Below are 23,414 nucleotides of genomic sequence, written 5' to 3'. Positions count from 1 at the left end.
AATATGCACCAAACTGAAGCAAAATGAGTCGATAACACCAGTCGAAGGCGTTAAATCGATATAAAAATGTAGGTCATTTATTCATGAAAATATCGAGAAGCTGCTGATGTTGTGTTTGAGGAAGAAGCAATTCTCAGCATACACCGTAGAAGTTAAGCGCTGTACATTATGTTTTTATATTACTTAATAAAGCTAACACAGCTGTTTTTTATTCATTTTTATTTAGTTTATCTTATTAAAAAGAATGTAAATTGTTTGAATAGATCAGTGATTGTGCAGGTGAACGCCATGTTGTGTACTCTGTGCATTGTCAAAAGATACATTATGATACCTGGTTCAACAGTTATTGAAGATTAATATCAATAACAATGTTTTTGTTTCATCTTCTCACTTCTATTCAGTTCGTGATGTCCACAGCCTGGTCTTACGCTCAGTGGGTCATGGCCACGGTGGCGTGTACAAGAGCGTCATATCTAACAAAATAGGCAAGGCCACCTGCTACGCTCATCTCTATGTTACAGGTAATTATCCAGTTTTCTCCACTGTACGAGCTAAGTGTAATTTTTTGTAGATAAATATTGTTGTGACTTAAAACATGGGTGTCAAACTTTTTTTTTTGAGGGCCACATCGCAATTATAGCTGTATATATATATATATATATATATATATATATATATATATATATATATATATATATATATATATATATATATATATATATATATATATATATATATATATATATATATATATATATATATATATATGTGTGTATGTGTGGGAAAAATCACAAGACTACTTCATCTCTACAGAACTGTTTCATGAGGGGTTCCCTCAATCGTCAGGAGAAATCTCCTGATGATATATGTATATTGGGACGGCGTGGCGCAGCGGGAAAGTTGCCGTGCGCAACCCGAGGGTCCCTGGTTCAAATCCCACCTAGTACCAACCTCGTCACGTCCGTTGTGTCCTGAGCAAGACACTTCACCCTTGCTCCTGATGGGTGCTGGTTGGCGCCTTGCATGGCAGCTCCCTCCATCAGTGTGTGAATGTGTGTGTGAATGGGTAAATGTGGAAGTAGTGTCAAAGCGCTTTGAGTACCTTGAAGGTAGGAAAGCGCTATACAAGTACAACCCATTTATCATTTATATATACATATATATGTATATATATGTATATACCTACAGATTTTATGTACACACACACATATATATATATATATATTTGTGTATGTATGTGTATTTATATATAAATATATATATATATATTTGTGGATATACATACATATATATATATATATATATATATATATATATATATATATATATATATATATATAAATATATATAAGTGTGTGTGTGTATATATGTATATATATATATGTGTGTGTGTATATATATATATATATATATATATATATATATATGTGTGTGTATATATAAATGTGTATGTGTATATATATATATGTATGTATATTAACAAATATATATATATTTATATATAAATACACATACATACACACATATGTATGTGTATATATATTTTACATTTTACGGAAAAAAAAAGGTATAGCTTAATCGCCTGTATTTTACTGTAAAATTTACGGTGGTTTTTACAACATATTACAGTAAATAGAAAAACAGTACTACAGTTTTTTTTACCTGCTGTCAGTTTTTTACCACAACAATGAGGTACCGTTTTTCCATTTGCAGAAATACATGATAAAAAAAACAACTATAGATTTTACAATTTAAAAAAAAATAAACTGGCACCTTAGTCGACAGTACAATAACATAGTTATTTTTATTTTATTTTATTTACTGCAATATGCTGTAAAACCACCATCAATGTTACTGTAAAATTTATTGTCATTTCTACATTGTACAATTTTATGGATATTTTTTGAAATCATAAGTCAAGCAGATATTTAATTATTCATTTTTATTTTGACCCCCAACATTTTTTGGGATAGTATGTTACTATAAAATTTGTTAGAATATTGCAATATTAAAGTTTAGTAGGTAATGTATAAAACATATTGTTTTCTGTCAAAATGCAGTCAATTAAATAATTAATTAAGACATTTAGTAAGAAAAGATTGGTGTTTTATTAACGAATATATTTTTCAAGAATTTGTGGGCCAAATTTAATGAGATGGTGGGACCGACCTTGAGTTTGACACCTGTGGTATAAAACATATGCATATGCATTCATTTTTTTGTCGAAAATAAGACAAAAAGTGCTTTCCAGCCTTTAAACTTATGTGGGTGACCACATAAATAACGTGCCAGATCACTTTAAATGACTAAGCAGGCCACTTTAAATGACATGCCTGGCCGACCAGATCTGGTTCCTGGGCCTTGAGTTTGACACCTGTGACCTAAACCTTAGATGATGGCAATGGCCTTGTTGCCAGTTTGACTGAATGCAATTTGTTTCCATTTTTTCAACTCATTTTCAGACATCCTTCCTGACCCTCCTGATGGGACCCCAGTGATCGAATCAATCACAGGCAAAGTTGTCATCCTCAGCTGGAAGAAGCCAAGGAGACTAGACCCTTCCATTGGTATGCAAAAAAAACGCGTGATGGAATCCATCAAATCCATCATCGGCTGACAGAGAAATGGTTTTGCACTATTTAATGACTGAAAATGAGTCATATTGTGTGATGGATAGAACATTTTAAAACGGTTATAGTTCTAATTTACAACATATTTTCATCCAGAGCCAAAATCCTTGATGTATGCCATCCAGCAACAAGCCCTTGGCTCCATCCAATGGACCATTATTGCTTCGGGCCTGAAGGAGACCACCTATACCATCAGCACATTATCCAAAGGTGTGCGCTATTCTTTCAGGATCTTGACCATCACCTCCAAAGCCTTCAGCAAGCCCTCGGCTGCTACAGACCCAGTTCTACTGTTGGACAGAGGTACAGTTTTAGTGAGTTTAAAGCATCCATTCTCTTTTCATTGTGTGATACAAAACCCGTATTGGTGTGACTAAGCTTTCCTATGCTTTGGTTCTGTAAGGCCCGTATCTTCAAGAGGCTCCGGTTATCATTGATAAACCAGAAATTGTATTCGTGATGGAAAACCAGTCAGTGACCATCTCCGTCACCATCAATCACGTCAATGCCGCAACCATCTGGAAAAGGTATTTAGTTCAAAGAAGTCTTGACAATTGTCTTCTTGAATCTGTTTTTAAAGTATTTTCCTAAGAAACCAAAAACCAAGTTTTGGAAAGGAAAATAACCATTCGGATTGTAATAGGTGTGAAGTTCAAAAGCCAGCATCTGTGATGGTATGGGGGTGCATTAGTGCCCAAGGCATGGGTAACTTACACATCTGGGAAGGCAACATTAATGCTGAAAGGTACATACAGGTTTTGGAGCAACATATGTTGTCATCCAAGCAACGTTATCATGGACGCCCCTGCTTATTTCAGCAAGAAAATGCCAAGCCACGTGTTACAACAGCGTGGCTTCATTGTAAAAGAATGCAGATACTAGACTGGTCTCCCTGGAGTCCAGATCTGACTCCTTTTGAAAATGTGTGGTGCAATACAAAGCCTAAAATACCACAACTGTTGAACAACTTAAGCTGGTCATCAAGCAAGAATGGGAAAGAATTCCACCTGAGAAGTTTCAAAAATCGGTCTCCTCAGTTCCCAAACGTTTACGGAGTGTTGTTGAAAAGAAAGGCCATGTAACACAGAGGTAAAAATGCCGCTGTGCCAACTTTTTTGTAATGTGTTGCTACCATTAAATTCTAAGTTAATGATTATTTGCAACAAAAAAAAATACGTTTCTCATTTCAAACTTTAAATTCAATTGAATATAAGTTGAAAAGGATCTGCAAATCATTCAATCAATCAATCAATGTTTATTTATATAGCCCCAAATCACAAATGTCTCAAAGGACTGCACAAATCATTACGGCTACAACATCCTCGGAAGAACCCACAAAAGGGCAAGGAAAACTCACGCCCAGTGGGCAGGGAGAATTCACATCCAGTGGGACGCCAGTGACAATGCTGACTATGAGAAACCTTGGAGAGGACCTCAGATGTGGGCAACCCCCCCCCCCCCCCTCTAGGGGACCGAAAGCAATGGATGTCGAGCGGGTCTAACATGATACTGTGAAAGTTCAATCCATAGTGGCTCCAACACAGACGCGAGAGTTCAGTTCAAGCGGATCCTAGACAGCAGCGAGAGTCCCGTCCACAGGAAACCATCTCAAGCGGAGGCGGATCAGCAGCGTAGAGATGTCCCCAACCGATACAGGCGAGCGGTCCATCCTGGGTCTCGACTCTGGACAGCCAGTACTTCATCCATGGTCATCGGACCGGACCCCCTCCACAAGGGAGGGGGGGACATAGGAGAAAGAAAAGAAGCGGCAGATCAACTGGTCTAAAAAGGAGGTCTATTTAAAGGCTATTGTATTGTGTTTTTATTTACGAATCACCCAACATGCCAACTTCGCTTGTTTTGGTTTTTGTACTATGATTCCTGCTGATATCATATTGATTTTATATCTGGACACGGTCAACTCTTAAGGTTCCAATATGTGTATCGAATCAGAAGTGAAAAAGTGGTATCGGCACACAGCTCGAAACTTGTAGTTTTCAATTTGCATTGCTGTCAAACTTACAATGGAACATAGATTTGAGTATAAAACAAAAAACTGTTGTCTGTCTTTAGGAATGGAGCGGTTTTGGACAACAAGGCAGGTGTACACGAGATGGCAATGCCGGACGATGACCAGCATACGCTGAAGCTGATAAAAGTAAAGAGTGCTGACATTGGAGAAATGATGTTTGTGGCCTCCAACAAGTATGGGAGTGATAGCTGCACCTTTACTGTGGAAATGGCAGGTAAGCACCGCCACTCCACATCTGTTGTTCTCGTTCTGTCCGTCTCAGTCCTGCAACCGTCCACAGCTCCCCCGACATTTGAAACCATAATGGAGGATATCGACGTGTGTTGTGGTGAGACCCCTCGCTTTGCTGTGGTCGTGGAGGGCAGACCAGTTCCTGACATTCTCTGGTTCAAGGTTTGTATCCATATGCTGAGTGCATTCCCAAAGACTTGGTATAGTTTCATTTGCTGCGCTTTTCGACCCCCACAGAATGACGCCCTCCTGTCCGAGGGCAGTCATTACACGTTTGTGTACGATGATAACGAATGTTCCCTGTTGGTCCTCAACGCTTGTCAAGGAGACTCTGGCGTCTACACCTGCACCGCAAGGAACTTGGCAGGTTCTGTGTCCTGCAAAGCTGAGCTCACAGTTCATGAAGGTGAGACAATAACTCGAGTGGCAATACTCCATAAAATTATACATTTATACTCATGTATATCATAACAAATCGACCTACTATGCTCATATAGCTTTAAACAAAGAGGAGCCAATGGAAGACGAGGAGACGATCTTGAGGAAACTCCGAAGACTGACTGACCAGTATGATATTCACAAGGAAATTGGAAGGTAAGGTATTTTGGGTTGAACCTGCAGACCTTTGAGTACAAACCCCGTTTCCATATGAGTTGGGAAATTGTGTTAGATGTAAATATAAACGGAATACAATGATTTGCAAATCATTTTCAACCCCTATTCAGTTGAATATGCTACAAAGACAACATATTTGATGTTCAAACTGATAAACATTTTTTTTTTCTGCAAATAATTATTAACTTTAGAATTTGATGCCAGCAACACGTGACAAAGAAGTTGGGAAAGGTGGAAATAAATACAAATTAAGTTGAGGAATGCTCATCAAACACTTATTTGGAACAACCCACAGGTGTGCAGGCTAATTGGGAACAGTTGGGTGCCATGATTGGGTATAAAAGCAGCTTCCATGAAATGCTAAGTAATTCACAAACAAGGATGGGGCGAGGGTCACCACTTTGTAAACAAATTGTCGAACAGTTTTAGAACAACATTTCTCAACGAGCTAGTGCAAGGAATTTAGGGATTTTACCATCTACGGTCCGTAAAATCATCAAAAAGTTCAAATAATCTGGAGAAATCACTGCACGTAGGCGATGATATTACGGACTTTTGATCCCTCAAGCGGTACTGCAACAAAAACCGACATCAGTGTGTAAAGGATATCACCACATCGGCTCAGGGACACTTCATAAAACCACTGTCAGTAACTACAGTTGGTCGCTACATCTGTAAGTGCAGGTTAAAACTCTACAATGCAAAGCCAAACTCATTTATCAACAATATCCTGAAACGCCGCCGGCTTGACTGGGCCCGAGCTCATCTAAGATAGACTGATGCAAAGTTGAAAGGTGTTCTGTGGTCTGACGAGTCCACATTTCAAATTATATTTGGAAACAGAGGACGTGGTGTCCTCCAGAACAAAGAGGAAAATAACCATTCAGATTGTTATAGTCACAAAGTTCAAAAGTCAGCATCTGTGATGGTATGGGGGTGTATTAGTGTCCAAGGCATGGGTAACTTACACATCTGTGAAGGCACCATTAATGCTGAAAGGTCCATACAGATTTTGGAGCAACATATGTTGTCATCCAAGCAACGTTATCATGGACGCCCCTGCTTATTTCAGCAAGACAAGTGTTACAACAGCGTGGCTTCGTAAAAAAAGAGTGCGGGTACTTTCCTGGCCCACCTGCAGTCCAGAGTTGTCACCCATTGAAAATGTGTGGCACATTATGAAGCGTAAAATACGACAGCGGAGACCCCGGACTGTTGAACGACTGAAGCTTTACATAAAACGAGAATGGGAAAGAACTCCACTTTCAAAGCTTCAACAATTAGTTTCCTCAGTTCCCAAACGTTTATTGAGTGTTGTTAAATGAAAAGGTGATGTAACACAGTGGTGAACATGCCCTTTCCCAAATACATTCGCACGTGTTGCAGTCATGAAATTCTAAGTTAATTATTATTTGCAAAAAAAAAAAAAAAGTTTATGAGTTTGAACATCAAATGTCTTGTCTTTGTAGTTCATTCAATTGAATATGGGTTGAAAAGGATTTGCAAATCATTGTATTCCGTTTACATTTACATCTAACACAATTTCCCAACTCATATGGAAATGGGGTTTGTATATAGCTACAGAATCCATGTCTTTATGGGAACCACCCTACTATTTCATATAGACCATGGCTATTCAACTGTTCTGGGGGCCGCATTTCAAGAAAGCTAAGAGCCGGCGAGGTGGACTTCTCTATTCACCTTTGTTCGTATTTTGAGACCCTCATCCTTTGCAGTGGACTATTGAAATAACACATTTCGGAAAAATATTACCCCATACATCCATCCTCTTTATTTCTACCCGGGGAAGGGTCGCAGAAAAGCCCGGACTTCAACCATCTCGTTCCGGGGGATCTCAAGGCGTTCCCAGGGCAGACATACTCTCTCCAATGAGTCTTGGGTCCTCCCCGTGGCGTTCTACCGGTTGGACGTGCCGTGAGTACCTCCCCAGGAAGGCGTCCGGGGAGCATCCTAACCAGATACCCAGACCACCTCAACTGAAACCTCTAGATTTGGAAGAGCAGCAACCTTTTTTTGTGAGGTCCTCTGGAATGACAGAGCTTTTCACCCCATATCTATGGGAAATCCCTGCCACCCTAAGGAGGAAACTGATTTTGGTCGCTTGTACGAGCTACAGTATCTTGTCCTTTCGGTCCCAATTCAAAGCTCATGTCCATAGGTGAGGATAAGAACGTATATCGATTGGTAAATTGAAAGCTTTGCCTTCTGGGTTAGCTCCTTCTTCACCACAATGGGCCAATGCAGAGTCCGCATCAATGCCGACACCCCACCGATCCGCTTGTTGAACTCACAATCCGGTCTACCCTCACTCGTGAACAAGACCCCGATGTACTTGAAATCCTTGATTTGTTACGGGATCTCATCCCCAACTCGAACATAGTTCTCAACTCTTTTCCGGACTCAGACTTGAAGGTGCTGATTCTCATCCTAGAAAAAATGAACCCCTGTTATGCAAAACCCAAGTATGAACTGCGAAGAACACTGGCTGTCAGGAGGTTAAAATTAATCTGCCATACTTTATGAGTTCTCGCCCGGAAAAGGGTAGAGTGCCATCACCAGATTGGGCAGGAGACCCTGCCCCAAGTCGAGGAGTTCAAGTACCTAGGAGTCTTGTTCACAAGTGAGGGAAGAGTGGATCGTGAGATCAACAAGCGGATCGGTGCGGCGTCTTCAGTAATGCGGACGCTGTATCGATCCATTGTGGTGAAGAAGGACCTGAGCCGGAGGGCAAAGCTCTCAATTTACCGGTCGATCTACGTTCCCATCCTCACCTATGGTCATGAACTCTGGGTTATGACCGAAAGGACAAGATCACGGGTACAAGCGGCCGAAATTAGTTTCCTCCGCCGTGTGGCGGGGCTCTCCCTTAGAGATAGGGTGAGAAGCTCTGCTATCCGGGAGGAGCTTAAAGTAAAGCCGGTGCTCCTCCACATCGAGAGGAGCCAGATGAGGTGGTTCGGGAATCTGGTCAGGATGCCACCCGAACGCCTCCCTCAGGAGGTGATTAGGGCACGACCAACGGGGAAGACCCAGGACACGTTGGGAAGACTATGTCTCCTGGCTGGCCTGGGAACGCCTCGGGATCCCCCGGGAAGAGCTGGACGAAGTGTCTGGGGAGAGGAAAGTTCTGGCATACCTGCTTAGGCTGCTGCCCCCGCGACCCGACCTCGGATAAGGGGAAGAAGATGGATGGATGGATGGATGAACTTTAAGAGTTTTACTTCATGAAATGGTTAGTCATAAATTAAAAATAAAACAAGATATATTGGTGCAACATCCCTTTTACAACATGAGCTGTTTTTATAGACCTATCGCAAAAAAGCTATGGTCAGGGATCATCTCGATGATACCGTCTAGTGTTTTTAAATTTTACTCCCTCACATGCTTTGAACTGACACTCGGGGGCCGGTATGGTGTCAATTCCAGGCCGCCAGATGATTGGAGCCACCTCCTCGGCATTCTATAGACTTTACAGCCATCCATCTATTTTAACTACCACTTGTACCTTTACAGCACATTAAAACTCAATGTTGAAAATACCTTGTCGTTCCCCCTCAGAGGTGCATTTTCCTACATAAAACGCGTGACCCGGAAGGAAGACAAATTGGAGTACGCTGCCAAGTTCATTTCCACAAGAGCAAAGAAGAAAACCTCTGCTCTGCGAGAGATGAGCCTTCTCTCCAAGATGGACCATGAACGAGTTCTCCTCTTTCATGACGCCTTTGAGAAAAAGAATGCAGTCATCATCCTCACTGAAATGTATCCTTATTCGGCTCGGACGAGAAGATGCTGTGAAATGAGTAATTCATGAATATTATTTGAACTGGTAAGAATACACATTGGGCCTGATCTAGTAATATTGGAATAACACCTGCTAAACAGCATGTGCAATCTATAAAATTGCATTTAGTATTACTGGGTGTGTTGCGTGTGATCCACTAATTGCTATTATTGTGTGTACAATAATAACAAGTGCAAATGTGGTGCAGACTGCCTTATTTAAATAAGGTTTTTGCGTGTATTATCAGCAATATGTTTCCATGGAAACACTCATTTCCCTACACGTTCATGTTATTATGCTCCTACCTGTGGGATTTTACAATGTTGAACAAGCAAAACGTATTTATAATCTGTAACACCTTTTTCTGCAATATAGAATGTCAATCTAGACACCAGAAACTATCTTACACACTTATTTGTCTGGAATGATCCGAACGCAAGAAAACGCACATTACACGATTTTTTGTTTTCTTAAAGGAGATATGTTATACTTATGTTTTCTAAATTGAAAAACAAATGCAATTAAAATAAATAAATACAACACCAACATGCACCTAATAAAAATGTTTAAATCAGCCCCTTAAAAGGTTTATATTATAATTTTTGTCTATATTTAAAACCCTTCCAAGTGGTCTACATAACATGTAATGGTGGTTCTTTTTGTCAAAATTTTGCATTCATTATGTTCTACAGACCATTTTCAAACTGCTTTCCGGCCATCGGACGGGCCGTTTTGTGGGGAGTCTTATCTATGTGCCTCCACTATGACTGTGTCTTCTCCCTGTCAGCCATGTAGTAGTTTTTAGCGCTTTCATAACAAAGCTACTGACAGATATAAGTTAAAAAAAACCTGCACGCTACTTTGTATTAGAAATGGCAACAGCGAAAGATGCATGTGCATGTACGGGCCAGTCTGCCCCACAACAAGGTCAATTACGATTTTTTCATGTCAGAGTGAACAGTGCAATTTTCAAATTTTTTATATCCAAACTATGTCTTTTAATACATCGGATATATATGCGATGCATCCTCAATATGAATGCTACCACGCTCAGGTCGCATTCATCTGTCCAGAACGTCTTCAAAAAGTGATAAGCGTCATAATTATTTGCCAAAATAGATGGTTATAAAATAAATAGTTGACAACGGAGCAGAAAACAGGTCGAAATAATGTTTTAGGAACTTACGCTAAACTTCCATCATTATTCCGTAAAATTGTGAGAGGCAAAATGACTTCTTAGACTTCTTTGTTTATTTTGATTCCATAAAATCCTTGAAATTGCTAAAAATGCACCAGTATTCATGTGCGCATGCAGGTCGGATTGCATTCACATTAGAAATTGATTTTTTTTTTGTAATGTGATCGGATTTGACAAATAAAAAAATCAGAAGTGGTCATGAAAGTCCAATCCATAGTGGATCTAACATAATAGAGTGAGAGTCCAGTCCTTAGTGGATCTAACATAATAGAGTGAGAGTCCAGTCCTTAGTGGATCTAACATAATAGTGTGAGAGTCCAGTCCTTAGTGGATCTAGCATAATATTGTGAGAGTCTAGTCCATAGTGGATCTAACATAATAGTGTGAGAGTCCAGTCCTTAGTGGATCTAACATAATAGTGTGAGAGTCCAGTCCATTGTGGATCTAACATAATAGTGTGAGAGTCCAGTCCATAGTGGATCTAACATAATAGTGTGAGAGTCCAGTCCAAAGTGGATCTAACATAATCGTGTGAGAGTCCAGTCCATAGTGGATCTGACATAATAGTGTTAGAGTCCAGTCCATAGTGGATCTAACATAATAGTGTGAGAGTCCAGTCCATAGTGGATCTAACATAATAGTGTGAGAGTCCAGTCCATAGTGGATCTAACATTATAGTGTGAGAGTTCAGTCCATAGTGGATCTAACATAATATTGTGAGAGTCCAGTCCATAGTGGATCTAACATAATAGTGTGAGAGTCCAGTCCATAGTGGATCTAATATAACAGTGTGAGAGTCCAGTCCGTAGTGGATCTAACATAATATTTTGAGAGTCCAGTCCATAGTGGATCTAACATTATAGTGTGAGAGTCCAGTCCATAGTGGATCTAACATAATAGTGTGAGAGTCCAGTCCATAGAGGATCTAACATAATAGTGTGAGAGTCCAGTCCATAGAGGATCTAACATAATAGTGTGAGAGTCCAGTCCATAGTGGATCTTACATAATATTTTGAGAGTCCAGTCCATAGTGGATCTAACATTATAGTGTGAGAGTCCAGTCCATAGTGGATCTAACATAATAGTGTGAGGGTCCAGTCCATAGTGGATCTAACATAATAGTGTGAGAGTCCAGTCCATAGAGGATCTAACATAATAGTGTGAGAGTCCAGTCCATAGTGGATCTTACATAATATTTTGAGAGTCCAGTCCATAGTGGATCTAACATTATAGTGTGAGAGTCCAGCCCATAGTGGATCTAACATAATAGTGTGAGAGTCCAGTCCATAGTGGATCTAACATAATAGTGTGAGAGTCCAGTCCATAGTGGATCTAACATTATAGTGTGAGGGTTCAGTCCATAGTGGATCTAACATAATATTGTGAGAGTCCAGTCCATAGTGGATCTAACATAATAGTGTGAGAGTCCAGTCCATAGTGGATCTAACATAATAGTGTGAGAGTCCAGTCCATAGTGGATCTAATATAACAGTGTGAGAGTCCAGTCCGTAGTGGATCTTACATAATAGTGTGAGAGTCCAGTCCATAGTGGATCTAACATAATAGTGTGAGAGTCCAGTCCATAGAGGATCTAACATAATAGTGTGAGAGTCCAGTCCATAATGGATCTAACATAATAGCATGACAGTCCAGTCCATCGTGGATCTAATATAACAGTGTGAGAGTCCAGTCCGTAGTGGATCTTACATAATAGTGTGAGAGTCCAGTCCATAGTGGATCTAACATAATATTGTGAGAGTCCAGTCCATAGTGGATCTAACATAATATTGTGTGAGTCCAGTCCATAGTGGATCTAACATACAAACGTTTGTAATATTGTGATAGTCCAGTCCATAGTGGATCTAACATAATATTGTATGGTTTGATTTAAAATTTTCGGATCTTATGGATATCCTTAATACACAAAAATAGGTGCCAACAGTTAAAAAAAAAGTTGGTTTTGCATAATAGAACACCTTTAAGTCATCCAGCAGCAGATATAAAATTATGAAATGATATTGCTGAATAGTCAAACTGTCGAATATTTTAATTTTTACAGTCCATATATGTTGACAAGCACACCTAGGATGGCGCTTAAGTGCCATTGACTCCTTGATCACCTCCTGGGAGGTGAGGAGAGCAGTGGGCAGCAGCAATGACCGCGCCCCGGAGTCAATTTTGGGGATTTAAACCCCATTTTTAACCCTTGATGCTAAGTGTCAAGCAAGGAGGTAATGGGTCCCATTTTTATAGTCTGTGATAGGTACTTTGGCTTTTTCTCAAAGCTACTTTTGTGCAACTGCCAGTTCGCATGTCCTTTCTAGACATGGTGAATACAGATGCAAAACTGCAGCCAAAGATCAGTTTCAGTCTTGATAAATCACACTGGGTGCGCTATAATCAATTTTGTATATACTCCTCCTGGTATTGTGGGTGTTCTGATGATGAAAATATATTCTGCATATTCAAAAAGACAGACATAAATAGACTGTCTCGGTATTTTTCTTTTTTAAGAGATGCAAATATCCTCGCACGAGCTTAGTCGATCTATCAAGTTTGTTTTATCACATGCAAACCTTTAGTAGATCAGGCCCACCGTGTTGTTATTTTTTTCAGTGACTTTTCCAGTTTTCAATAGAATCCAAAAATCCTGGTCAGTTTATCTTAATTGACACGTTCAGATGCCACGAGGAGATTCTTGACAGATTTACACGGAAATCTGCACTGTTGGAGTCTGATGTAAGTTCACGTAATGCCTCATGGACTGCAAGGTCTTGCGAGTTCCCCGCAAGAAACATTTCAACATGTTCATGCTTTGAACCCCAGGTGCATTCGTGCATTAGGCAGTTGCTTGAGGGCTTGGATTACCTTCATCACATCAACATCCTGCACCTCGATATTAAGGTACGTACTCGTCAGATTCTTTTGAATATTTTTGGAAAATATTGAGTGAAGGAGATTGAAAAATCATATTCATAATGTCTCTCTGGTGGCATAAAGGTATGTTATTTCTAAAAACGTTTAATTTATATTTTGGAAGTTCCAGTGCACTTTTATTGGAATGTTCTTTTTGCAAACCCATTTATAAACAATATCCTGAGCCAGAGCTCACCTAAGATGGACTGATGCAAAGTGGAAAGGTGTTCTGTGGTCTGACGAGGCCACATTTCAAATTATATTTGGAACAAGAGGACGTGGTGTCCTCTAGATCAAAGAGGAAAATAACCATTCGGATTGTAATAGGTGCAAAGTTCTAAAGCCAGCATCTGTGATGGTATGGGGGTGTATTAGTGCCCAAAGCATGGGTAACTTACACATCTGTGAAGGCACCATTAATGCTGAAAGGTACATACAGGTTTTGGAACAACATATGTTGTCATCCAAGCAACGTTATCATGGACACCCCTGCTTATTTCAGCAAGACAATGCCAACCCACATTCAGCACGTGTTATAAGAGTGTGGCTTCGTAAAAAAAGAGTGCGGGTACTTTCCTGGCCCGTCTGCAGTCCAGACCTGTCTCCCATGGAAAATGTGTGGCGCATTATGAAGCGTAAAATACGACAGCGGAGACCCCGGACTGTTGAACGACTGAAGCTCTACATCACGGGTGTCAAACTCAAATACAGAGTGGGCCAAAATTTTAAACGGAACAAAGCCTCGGGGCAAGGTTGAACAAAATAACCTTTTAATAGGGACCCAAACAAGTTTTGCATTAAATATTGAACAAGCAAGGCTTATGTAACTTTAGTGACATGCAAAATCCAGTTTCAAATAATAATAATAATAATAATTAAACAAATATCAATGGCATATCAAATAAAATTTGAATAAAAATGTTATGCCTTTTTTTCTGAGGTAAATATCACATTTTTCCCACAGGCTAATAACAAATTTGAAAATAAAATAACAATAATGAACGAACCAAACATTCAAGCTTTGAAGTAGCAAGAGAAAATGCGTGAATAAAACGTTAATTATTGGTCAGTTTGCTGGAAGTTTCCCGGAAGAGTTAGTGCTGCAAGGGTTTCTTTGTATTTGTTCTGTTGTGTTACGGTGCGGATGTTCACCCGAAATGTGTTTGTCATTCTTGTTTGGTGTGGGTTCACAGTCTGGCGCATATTTGTAAAAGTGCTAAAGTTGTTTATACGGCCACCCTCAGTGTGACCTGTATGACTGTTGACCAAGTATACCTTGCATTCACTTGTGCGTGTGTGTGTGTTTAAAAGCCACAAATATTTGGTGACATGCTGTTAGTATGGAGGAAAAGCGCACGTGACGACAGGTTGTAGAGAAGGCTAAAGGCAGTGCCTTAAATCCACGCCCCCAATATTGTTGTCCAGGTGAAAATCGTTAGAAATTCGGGAGAATGGTTGCCCCGGGAGATTTTCGGGAGGGGCACTGATCTTCGGGAGTCTACCGGGAAAATTAGGAGGGTTGGCAAGTATGAGTTTTAGCTTTGAATGAGATGTTTCAGCGGCCCCTACGCTGTATAGCACCGGCGGGCCAGCTCTAATGCTAAATTGATATTGCCTCAAGGGCCAAATTAAATTACACAGCGGGCCAGATTTGGCCCGCGGGCCAGAGTTTGACACCCATGCTCTACATAAAACAAGAATGGGAAAGAATTCCACTTTCAAAGCTTCAACAATTAGTTTCCTCAGTTCCCAAACGTTTATTGAGTGTTGTTAAAAGAAAATCGATGAAACACAGTGGTGAACATGCCCTTTCCCATTTACTTTGGCACGTGTTGCAGCCATGAAATTCTAAGTTAAGTATTATTTGCAAAAGAAAAAAAATTTGAGTTTGAACATCAAATATTTTGTCTTTGTAGTGCATTCAATTGAATATGTGTTGAAAAGGATTTGTAAATCATTGTATTCCGTTTATATTTACATCTAACACAATTTCCCAACTCATATGGAAACGGGGTTTGTATGTTTCACAGTTCAAACATTAAATATCTTGTCTTTGCAGTGCATTTAATTTAATATAAGTTGAAAAGCATTTGCACATCATTGTATTCTGTTTTTAATTACGATTCAGGCAACGTGCCAACTTCACTGGCTTTGGGTTTTGTCCATAATTTATTCTTGCAAGCCACAACAAGATTGAAATGTATATCTGTGCCTTCTTCCTCAGCCTGACAACATCCTCATGGCAGATGCACATAGTGATCAGATCCGAATCTGTGACTTCGGCAACGCCTTGGAGATCACTCCGGATGAGGCGCAGTATTGCAAATACGGCACACCGGAATTTGTTGCCCCGGAAATTGTCAATCAGACTCCTGTGTCAAAAGCAACTGACATCTGGTAAAAAAAAAAAAAAGTCTTCACAATACATTTGTTATTTCTCTTGAACAAGTCAGTCTTACTCTCTTATCATTCTGTTCCTTTCAGGCCAGTTGGAGTTATTGCATACCTGTGGTGAGTAAAACCATGTTATTTTCTATTTTACTACAGGGTTTTAGTTCTGGATAAGTAAATGTTCCTCGTGTCCCGTTGTAAAATGCAAATCTTATCTTTGTCGTTAGTTTGACAGGAGTTTCTCCGTTTGCCGGTGAAAACGACCGCTTCTCCGTGATGAACATCAGGAACTATAATGTGGCCTTTGAGGAGAACATGTTTGCACATCTGTCAAGAGAGGCCAAAGGGTTCATCATTAAGCTGCTGGTTGCAGACAGACTGTGAGTAACTCTTCAAAAAGCTATTGAGAGTACGAAAGGATAAGAAATGTTGGTATTCAGTCGAGTTCAGTTCGTTTGGAAAAGGAACCAAAACAATGTAATTCATCACATATTCCCAGTTGTTTCTTTACAGCACGTCCGAAAAAAGAGTAGTAAAGCTTATTTAATCCTTCCTTTTTTCATAATATTGCAGTTTTATCCAAATGTCCTTGTTCTCTCTTTGTAACAGAACAGTGAATACATACATAAAGTAAATAATGGATAAAAAAATATAACATAAGGTAATCAACACATTAAAGGCCTTCTGAAATGAGATTTTCTTATTCAAACGGGGATAGCAGGTCCATTCTATGTGTCATACTTGATCATTTCGCGATATTGCCATATTTTTGCTGAAAGGACTTAGTAGAGAACATCGACGATAAAGTTCCCAATTTTTGTTCGCTAATAAAAAAGCCTTGCCTGTACCGGAAGTAGCAGATGATGTGTGCGTGATGTCACCGGTGTGAGGCCTCCTCACATCCTCACATTGTTTATAATCATAGCCACCAGCAGCGAGAGCGATTCCGACCGAGAAAGCGACGATTTCCCCATTAATTTGAGCGAGGATGAAAGATTTGTGGATGAGGAAAGTTAGAGTGAAGGACTAAAAAAAAAAAAAGACGAGGGCAGTGGGAGCGATCCAGATGTTATTAGACACATTTACAAGGATACTTCTGGAAAATCCCTTATCTGTTTATTGTGTTAATAGTGTTTTAGTAAGATTAAAAAGTCATACCTGAAAGTCGGAGGGCTGGGGTGAACGCCGGTGTCTCTGAGAGAAGCCAATATCACAGCTGCCTTTTTTGACAGCTGCAGGAGGAGGTCGCATAATCCGCTGAAGTCGCCGATAAGAGCCGACTTAATATCACAATTGGTTGACATGTGGTAGAGAAACATGTTCGCTTGACCGCTCTGTGTTAAAGCTTCACAACAAACAAAGAAACACCGGCTGTGATTCGGTTGGTAAAGGCAGCTGCAATACACCGCCTCCCACCTACATTTTTCGTCTTTATTGTCTCCATTATTAATCGATTAAATTGCAAAAGATGTCCAAAATACTGTGTAATTATGCGATGAAAAGAGACTACTTATAGCCGTTAGTGGTGCTGGGCTGAAATGTCCCCTCCAACCAATAATGTCAAAAGCAGGCGTCAACATAAGCGTCATCATTCCGCGACGTTTTCAACAGAAAACCTCGCAAGAAATTTTTAATTGTAATTTAGTAAACTAAAAAGGCCGTATTGGCATGTGTTGCATTGTTAATATTTCATCATTGATATATAAACTATCAGACTGCGTGGTCGCTAGTAGTGGGTTTCAGTAGGCCTTTAAGTACATGATCAAGACCTCTTTTTTTGTATGTATATGAAAAAATCTAATCAGTTTTTGCTGACAAATACTATGATTCAGATAGTATATTTATGAATGGAAAAAATTGGAAAATGCGGTCATTCTTGGTGATGTATTTGTCGTCATAATAAAGTATGTTTTCGTGATTGATTTTTTTTTTTCCTTTGTCAAACAGCAACATTTAAATGTTTCTTGATTTTCTTTTAGGAGACCTGATACTCAAGAATGTCTCAGACATCCCTGGTTCAAGGTACAGCATGCTCTTTCAGGAAAAAAATATAATAAATCAATGGTACTACAGCAGGGGTGCCCACACTTTTTCTGCAGGCGAGCTACTTTTCAATTGACCAACTCGAGGGGATCTACCTCATTTATATATATCATTTATGTTTATGAAAGAGACATTTTTGTAAACAAGTTAAATGTGTTTAATGATAATACAAGCATGTGTAACACATATAGATGTCTTTCTTTCACAAAGACAAGAATATAAGTTGGTGTATTACCTGATTCTGATGACTTGCATTGACTGGAATCAGACAGTAATGATGATAACGCCCACATTTTCAAATGGAGGAGAAAAAAAGTTGTCCTTTCTGTACAATACCACATGAAAGTGGTTGGTTTTTGGCATCTAATTCATCCAGCTTCCATACACTTTACAAGAAAAACATTGGCGGCAAATTCCGTAGCTTGCTTGATTGACATTCACGGCACCCGAGGGTCTTGTGAGATGACGCTGGCTGCTGCCAGTTCATTATTATGAAAAAATGACAGAGTGGAAGGCGAGAAACACTTTTTATTTCAACAGACTTTCGCGCTGTCCCTTCCGTCAAAACTCTAAAGGCCGACTGCACATTTCCTATCTTCACAATAAAAGCCCTGCTTCATGCTGCCTGCGCTAACAAAATAAGAGTCTCGGAAAGCTGGCGTGCACAAGTGATGTGCACGCCAGCTTTCTGAGGGATCGCTTGTGCACGCCAGTTTTCCCAGACTCTGTATTTAGTTAGCGCAGGCAGCATGAAGCAGGGTTTTTATTGTGAAGATAGGAAATGTGCAGTCGGCCTTTAGAGTTTTGACGGAAGGTACGGCGCGAGAGTCTGTTGAAATAAAAAGTGTCTCTCGCCTTCCTCTCGGTCATATTTTCATAATGATGATCTTGCAGCAGCCAGCGTCATCTCACAAGACCCTCGGGTACCGTGAATGTCATTTAAGTGACGTCTTGGTGAAGATTGATGATCACTAATTTTTAGGTCTATTTTTTTTAAAAGCCTGGCTGGAGATCGACTGACACACCCCCCGCGGTCGACTGGTAGCTCGCGATCGACGTAATGGGCACCCCTGTACTACAGTGTACAAATACAAAAAAAAAAAAAAATTGAAAGAAATTACGTAACTGTCATCGGTGGGAACAATATTGAGCTGATCGTGTTTGCAAGGGATGACATTTCTGTATGTGATGTATGGACTATTAATGCCACACAAGATGGCAGACATTATTACACATACAGTACACCAGACCACTTATTTTACAAAAGTATGCTATTCAAAAAGTGACTATTTTAAGACGGCGTTAAACGTAGGAATGATGTTCGAAACCGGTTCTCCTGATTGTTCGATAAGAAAAGAACTGATTCCATGGATTTGAATCCCTTTTTGAGAACTGGTTCCCGTCATCAAAGCCACGATACCGTATTTTCGCGACCATATCAAAATACACCGTGTCAGTTACGGGTGCTCTTTCTGTATTTAACGCATAAATAAGGCGCAGCATATTTATGGGGGCAGGCATGGTTAAACATACACTTGCTTAAAACATACGCCATCTTAAAACATACGCCAGTTTCAAACATACGCTATCTTAAAACTTACGCCATTGTAAAACATACGCTAGCTTAAAACATATGCCAGCTTAAAACATACGCCATCTTAAAACATACGCTAGCTTAAAACATACGCCATTGTAAAACATACGCTAGCTTAAAACATACGCTATTGTAAAACATATGCTAGCTTAAAACATACACCATCTTAAAACATACGCCAGTTTGAAACATATGCCAGTTTAAAACATACGCTAGCTTAAAACAATGCCAGTTTAAAACATACGCTAGCTTAAAACATATGTCAGTTTAAAACATACGCTTGCTTAAAACATATGCCAGTTTAAAACATACGCTTGCTTAAAACATACGCTAGCTTAAAACGTACGCCATCTTAAAACATACGCTATCTTAAAACATAAACCATCGTAAAACATACGCTAGCTTAAAACATACACCATCTTAAAACATACGCCAGTTTAAAACATACGCTAGCTTAAAACATATGCCAGTTTAAAACATACGCTAGCTTAAAACATATGCCAGTTTAAAACATACGCTAGCTTAAAACATATGCCAGTTTAAAACATACGCTAGCTTAAAACATATGCCAGTTTAAAACATACGCTTGCTTAAACATACGCTAGCTTAAAACATAAACCATCGTAAAACATACGCTAGCTTAAAACATACACCATCTTAAAACATACGCCAGTTTAAAACATATGCCAGTTTAAAACATACGCTAGCTTAAAACATATGCCAGTTTACAACATACGCTTGCTTAAAACATACGCCATCGTAAAACATACGCTAGCTTAAAAAATATGCCAGTTTAAAACATACGCTAGCTTAAAACATACGCAAGCTTAAAACATACGCCATCTTAAAACATACGCTATCTTAAAACATACGCCATTGTAAAACGTACGCTAACGCTATCTTAAAACATACGGCATCTTAAAACATAGGCCATCGTAAAACATATGCTAATTTAAAACATACACCATCTTAAAAAATACGCCAGTTTAAAACATATGCCAGTTTAAAACATATGCCAGTTTAAAACATACGCTAGCTTAAAACATATGCCAGTTTAAAACATACGCTAGCTTAAAACATATGCCAGTTTAAAACATACGCTTGCTTAAAACATACGCTAGCTTAAAACATACACCATCTTAAAACATACGCTAGCTTAAAACATAAACCATCGTAAAACATACGCTAGCTTAAAACATACACCATCTTAAAACATACGCCAGTTTAAAACATATGCCAGTTTAAAACATACGCTAGCTTAAAACATAAACCATCGTAAAACATACGCTAGCTTAAAACATACGCCATCGTAAAACATACGCTAGCTTAAAACATACACCATCTTAAAACATACGCCAGTTTAAAACATATGCCAGTTTAAAACATACGCTAGCTTAAAACATATGCCAGTTTAAAACATACGCTTGCTTAAAACATACGCTAGCTTAAAACATACGCCATCGTAAAACATACGCCAGCTTAAAACATACGCTATCTTAAAACATATGCCAGTTTAAAACATACGCTAGCTTAAAACATACGCCATCGTAAAACATACGGTAGCTTAAAACATATACCAGTTTAAAACATACGCTAGCTTAAAACATACACCATCTTAAAACATACGCCAGTTTAAAACATATGCCAGTTTAAAACATACGCTACCTTAAAACATAAACCATTGTAAAACATACGCTAGCTTAAAACGTACGCCATCGTAAAACATACGCTAGCTTAAAACATACACCATCTTAAAACATACGCCAGTTTAAAACATATGCCAGTTTAAAACATACGCTAGCTTAAAACATATGCCAGTTTAAAACATACGCTTGCTTAAAACATACGCTAGCTTAAAACATACGCCATCGTAAAACATACGCCAGCTTAAAACATACGCTATCTTAAAACATATACCAGTTTAAAACATACGCTTGCTTAAAACATACGCTAGCTTAAAACATACGCCATCGTAAAACATACGCCAGCTTAAAACATACGCTATCTTAAAACATATGCCAGTTTAAAACATACGCTAGCTTAAAACATACGCCATCGTAAAACATACGGTAGCTTAAAACATATGCCAGTTTAAAACAAACGCTAGCTTAAAACATACGCCAGCTTAAAACATACGCCATTTTAAAACATACGCTAGCTTAAAACATACGCCAGCTCAAAACATACGCCATTTTAAAACATACGCTAGCTTAAAACATACGCCATTGTAAAACATACGCTAACGCTAGCTTAAAACATACACCATCTTAAAACATACGCCAGTTCAAAACATATGCCAGTTTAAAACATACGCTAGCTTAAAACATATGCCAGTTTAAAACATACGCTAGCTTAAAACATATGTCAGTTTAAAACATACGCTTGTTTAAAACATACGCTAGCTTAAAACATACGCCATCTTAAAACATACGCCATCGTAAAACATATGCTAGCTTAAAACATACACCATCTTAAAACATACGCCAGTTTAAAACATATGCCAGTTTAAAACATATGCTAGTTTAAAACATATGCCAGTTTAAAACATACGCTTGCTTAAAACATACGCCATCTTAAAACATACGCTAGCTTAAAACATACGCCATCGTAAAACATACGCTATCTTAAAACATATGCCAGTTTAAAACATACGCTAGCTTAAAACATACGCCAGCTTAAAACATACGCCATCTTAAAACATACGCCAGCTTAAAACATACGCCATTGTAAAACATACGCTAGCTTAAAACATACGCATCGTAAAACATATGCTAGCTTAAAACATACACCATCTTAAAACATACGCCAGTTTAAAACATATGCCAGTTTAAAACATATGCCAGTTTAAAACTTACGCTAGCTTAAAACATATGCCAGTTTAAAACATACGCTTGCTTAAAACATACGCTAGCTTAAAACATACGCCATCTTAAAACATACGCTAGCTTAAAACATAAACCATCGTAAAACATACACTAGCTTAAAACATACACCATCTTAAAACATACGCCAGATTAAAACATATGCCAGTTTAAAACATACGCTAGTTTAAAACATATGCCAGTTTAAAACATACGCTTGCTTAAAACATACGCTAGCTTAAAACATACGCCATCGTAAAACATACGCAGTTTAAAACATATGCAAGTTTACAACATACACCAGCTTAAAACATACGCTAGTTTAAAACATATTCCAGTTTAAAACATACGCTAGCTTAAAACATATGCCAGTGTAAAACATACGCTTGCTTAAAACATACGCCAGCTTAAAACATACGCCAGCTTAAAACATACGCTTGCTTAAAACATACGCTAGCTTAAAACATACGCCATCGTAAAACATACGCTAGTTTAAAACATACACCATTTTAAAACATACGCCAGTTTAAAACATATGCCAGTTTAAAACATACGCCAGCTTAAAACATACGCCAGTTTAAAACATATGCCAGTTTAAAACATACGCCAGCTTAAAACATACGCCAGTTTAAAACATATGCCAGTTTAAAACATATGCCAGTTTAAAACATATGCTAGTTTAAAACATACGGCATCTTAAAACATACGCCAGTTTAAAACATATGCCAGTTTAAAACATACGCTAGCTTAAAACATACACCATCTTAAAACATACGCCAGTTTAAAACATATGCCAGTTTAAAACACATGCTAGCTTAAAACATATGCCAGTTTAAATCATACGCTTGCTTAAAACATACGGCAGCTTAAAACATGCACCATCTTAAAACATACGCCAGTTTAAAACATATGCCAGTTTAAAACACGCTACCTTAAAACACACGCCATCGTAAAACATACGCCATCGTAAAACATACGCTATCTTAAAACATACGCCATCTTAAAACATACGCTAGCTTAAAACATACGCCATTGTAAAACATACGCTATCTTAAAACATACGCCATCGTAAAACATATGCTAGCTTAAAACATACACCAT

The 23,414-nt window shown here is 38.8% G+C and overlaps 1 protein-coding gene across 3 annotated transcripts in view; it reads left to right on the top strand.

The window, feature by feature from the left end:
* Positions 1–23,414, top strand: part of spegb (striated muscle enriched protein kinase b) — a 112,920-nt gene that overhangs the window by 55,864 nt on the left and 33,642 nt on the right. For all 3 annotated transcript variants that reach the window (XM_061918436.1, XM_061918435.1, XM_061918434.1), the window contains exons 14-28: positions 402–521; positions 2,463–2,567; positions 2,727–2,933; positions 3,034–3,157; positions 4,704–4,876; positions 4,943–5,055; positions 5,131–5,299; positions 5,391–5,487; positions 9,088–9,288; positions 13,190–13,247; positions 13,335–13,412; positions 15,649–15,821; positions 15,909–15,935; positions 16,043–16,195; positions 17,795–17,837. In XM_061918436.1, coding sequence (XP_061774420.1) covers positions 402–521; positions 2,463–2,567; positions 2,727–2,933; positions 3,034–3,157; positions 4,704–4,876; positions 4,943–5,055; positions 5,131–5,299; positions 5,391–5,487; positions 9,088–9,288; positions 13,190–13,247; positions 13,335–13,412; positions 15,649–15,821; positions 15,909–15,935; positions 16,043–16,195; positions 17,795–17,837 — 1,841 coding nt within the window. The remainder of the gene's footprint in view (positions 1–401; positions 522–2,462; positions 2,568–2,726; positions 2,934–3,033; positions 3,158–4,703; positions 4,877–4,942; positions 5,056–5,130; positions 5,300–5,390; positions 5,488–9,087; positions 9,289–13,189; positions 13,248–13,334; positions 13,413–15,648; positions 15,822–15,908; positions 15,936–16,042; positions 16,196–17,794; positions 17,838–23,414) is intronic.

The sequence above is a fragment of the Nerophis ophidion genome, linkage group LG13 (genome assembly GCF_033978795.1).
Source record: "Nerophis ophidion isolate RoL-2023_Sa linkage group LG13, RoL_Noph_v1.0, whole genome shotgun sequence".
Lineage (NCBI taxonomy): Eukaryota > Metazoa > Chordata > Actinopteri > Syngnathiformes > Syngnathidae > Nerophis > Nerophis ophidion.
This window is presented reverse-complemented; position numbering and strand designations above follow the sequence as displayed.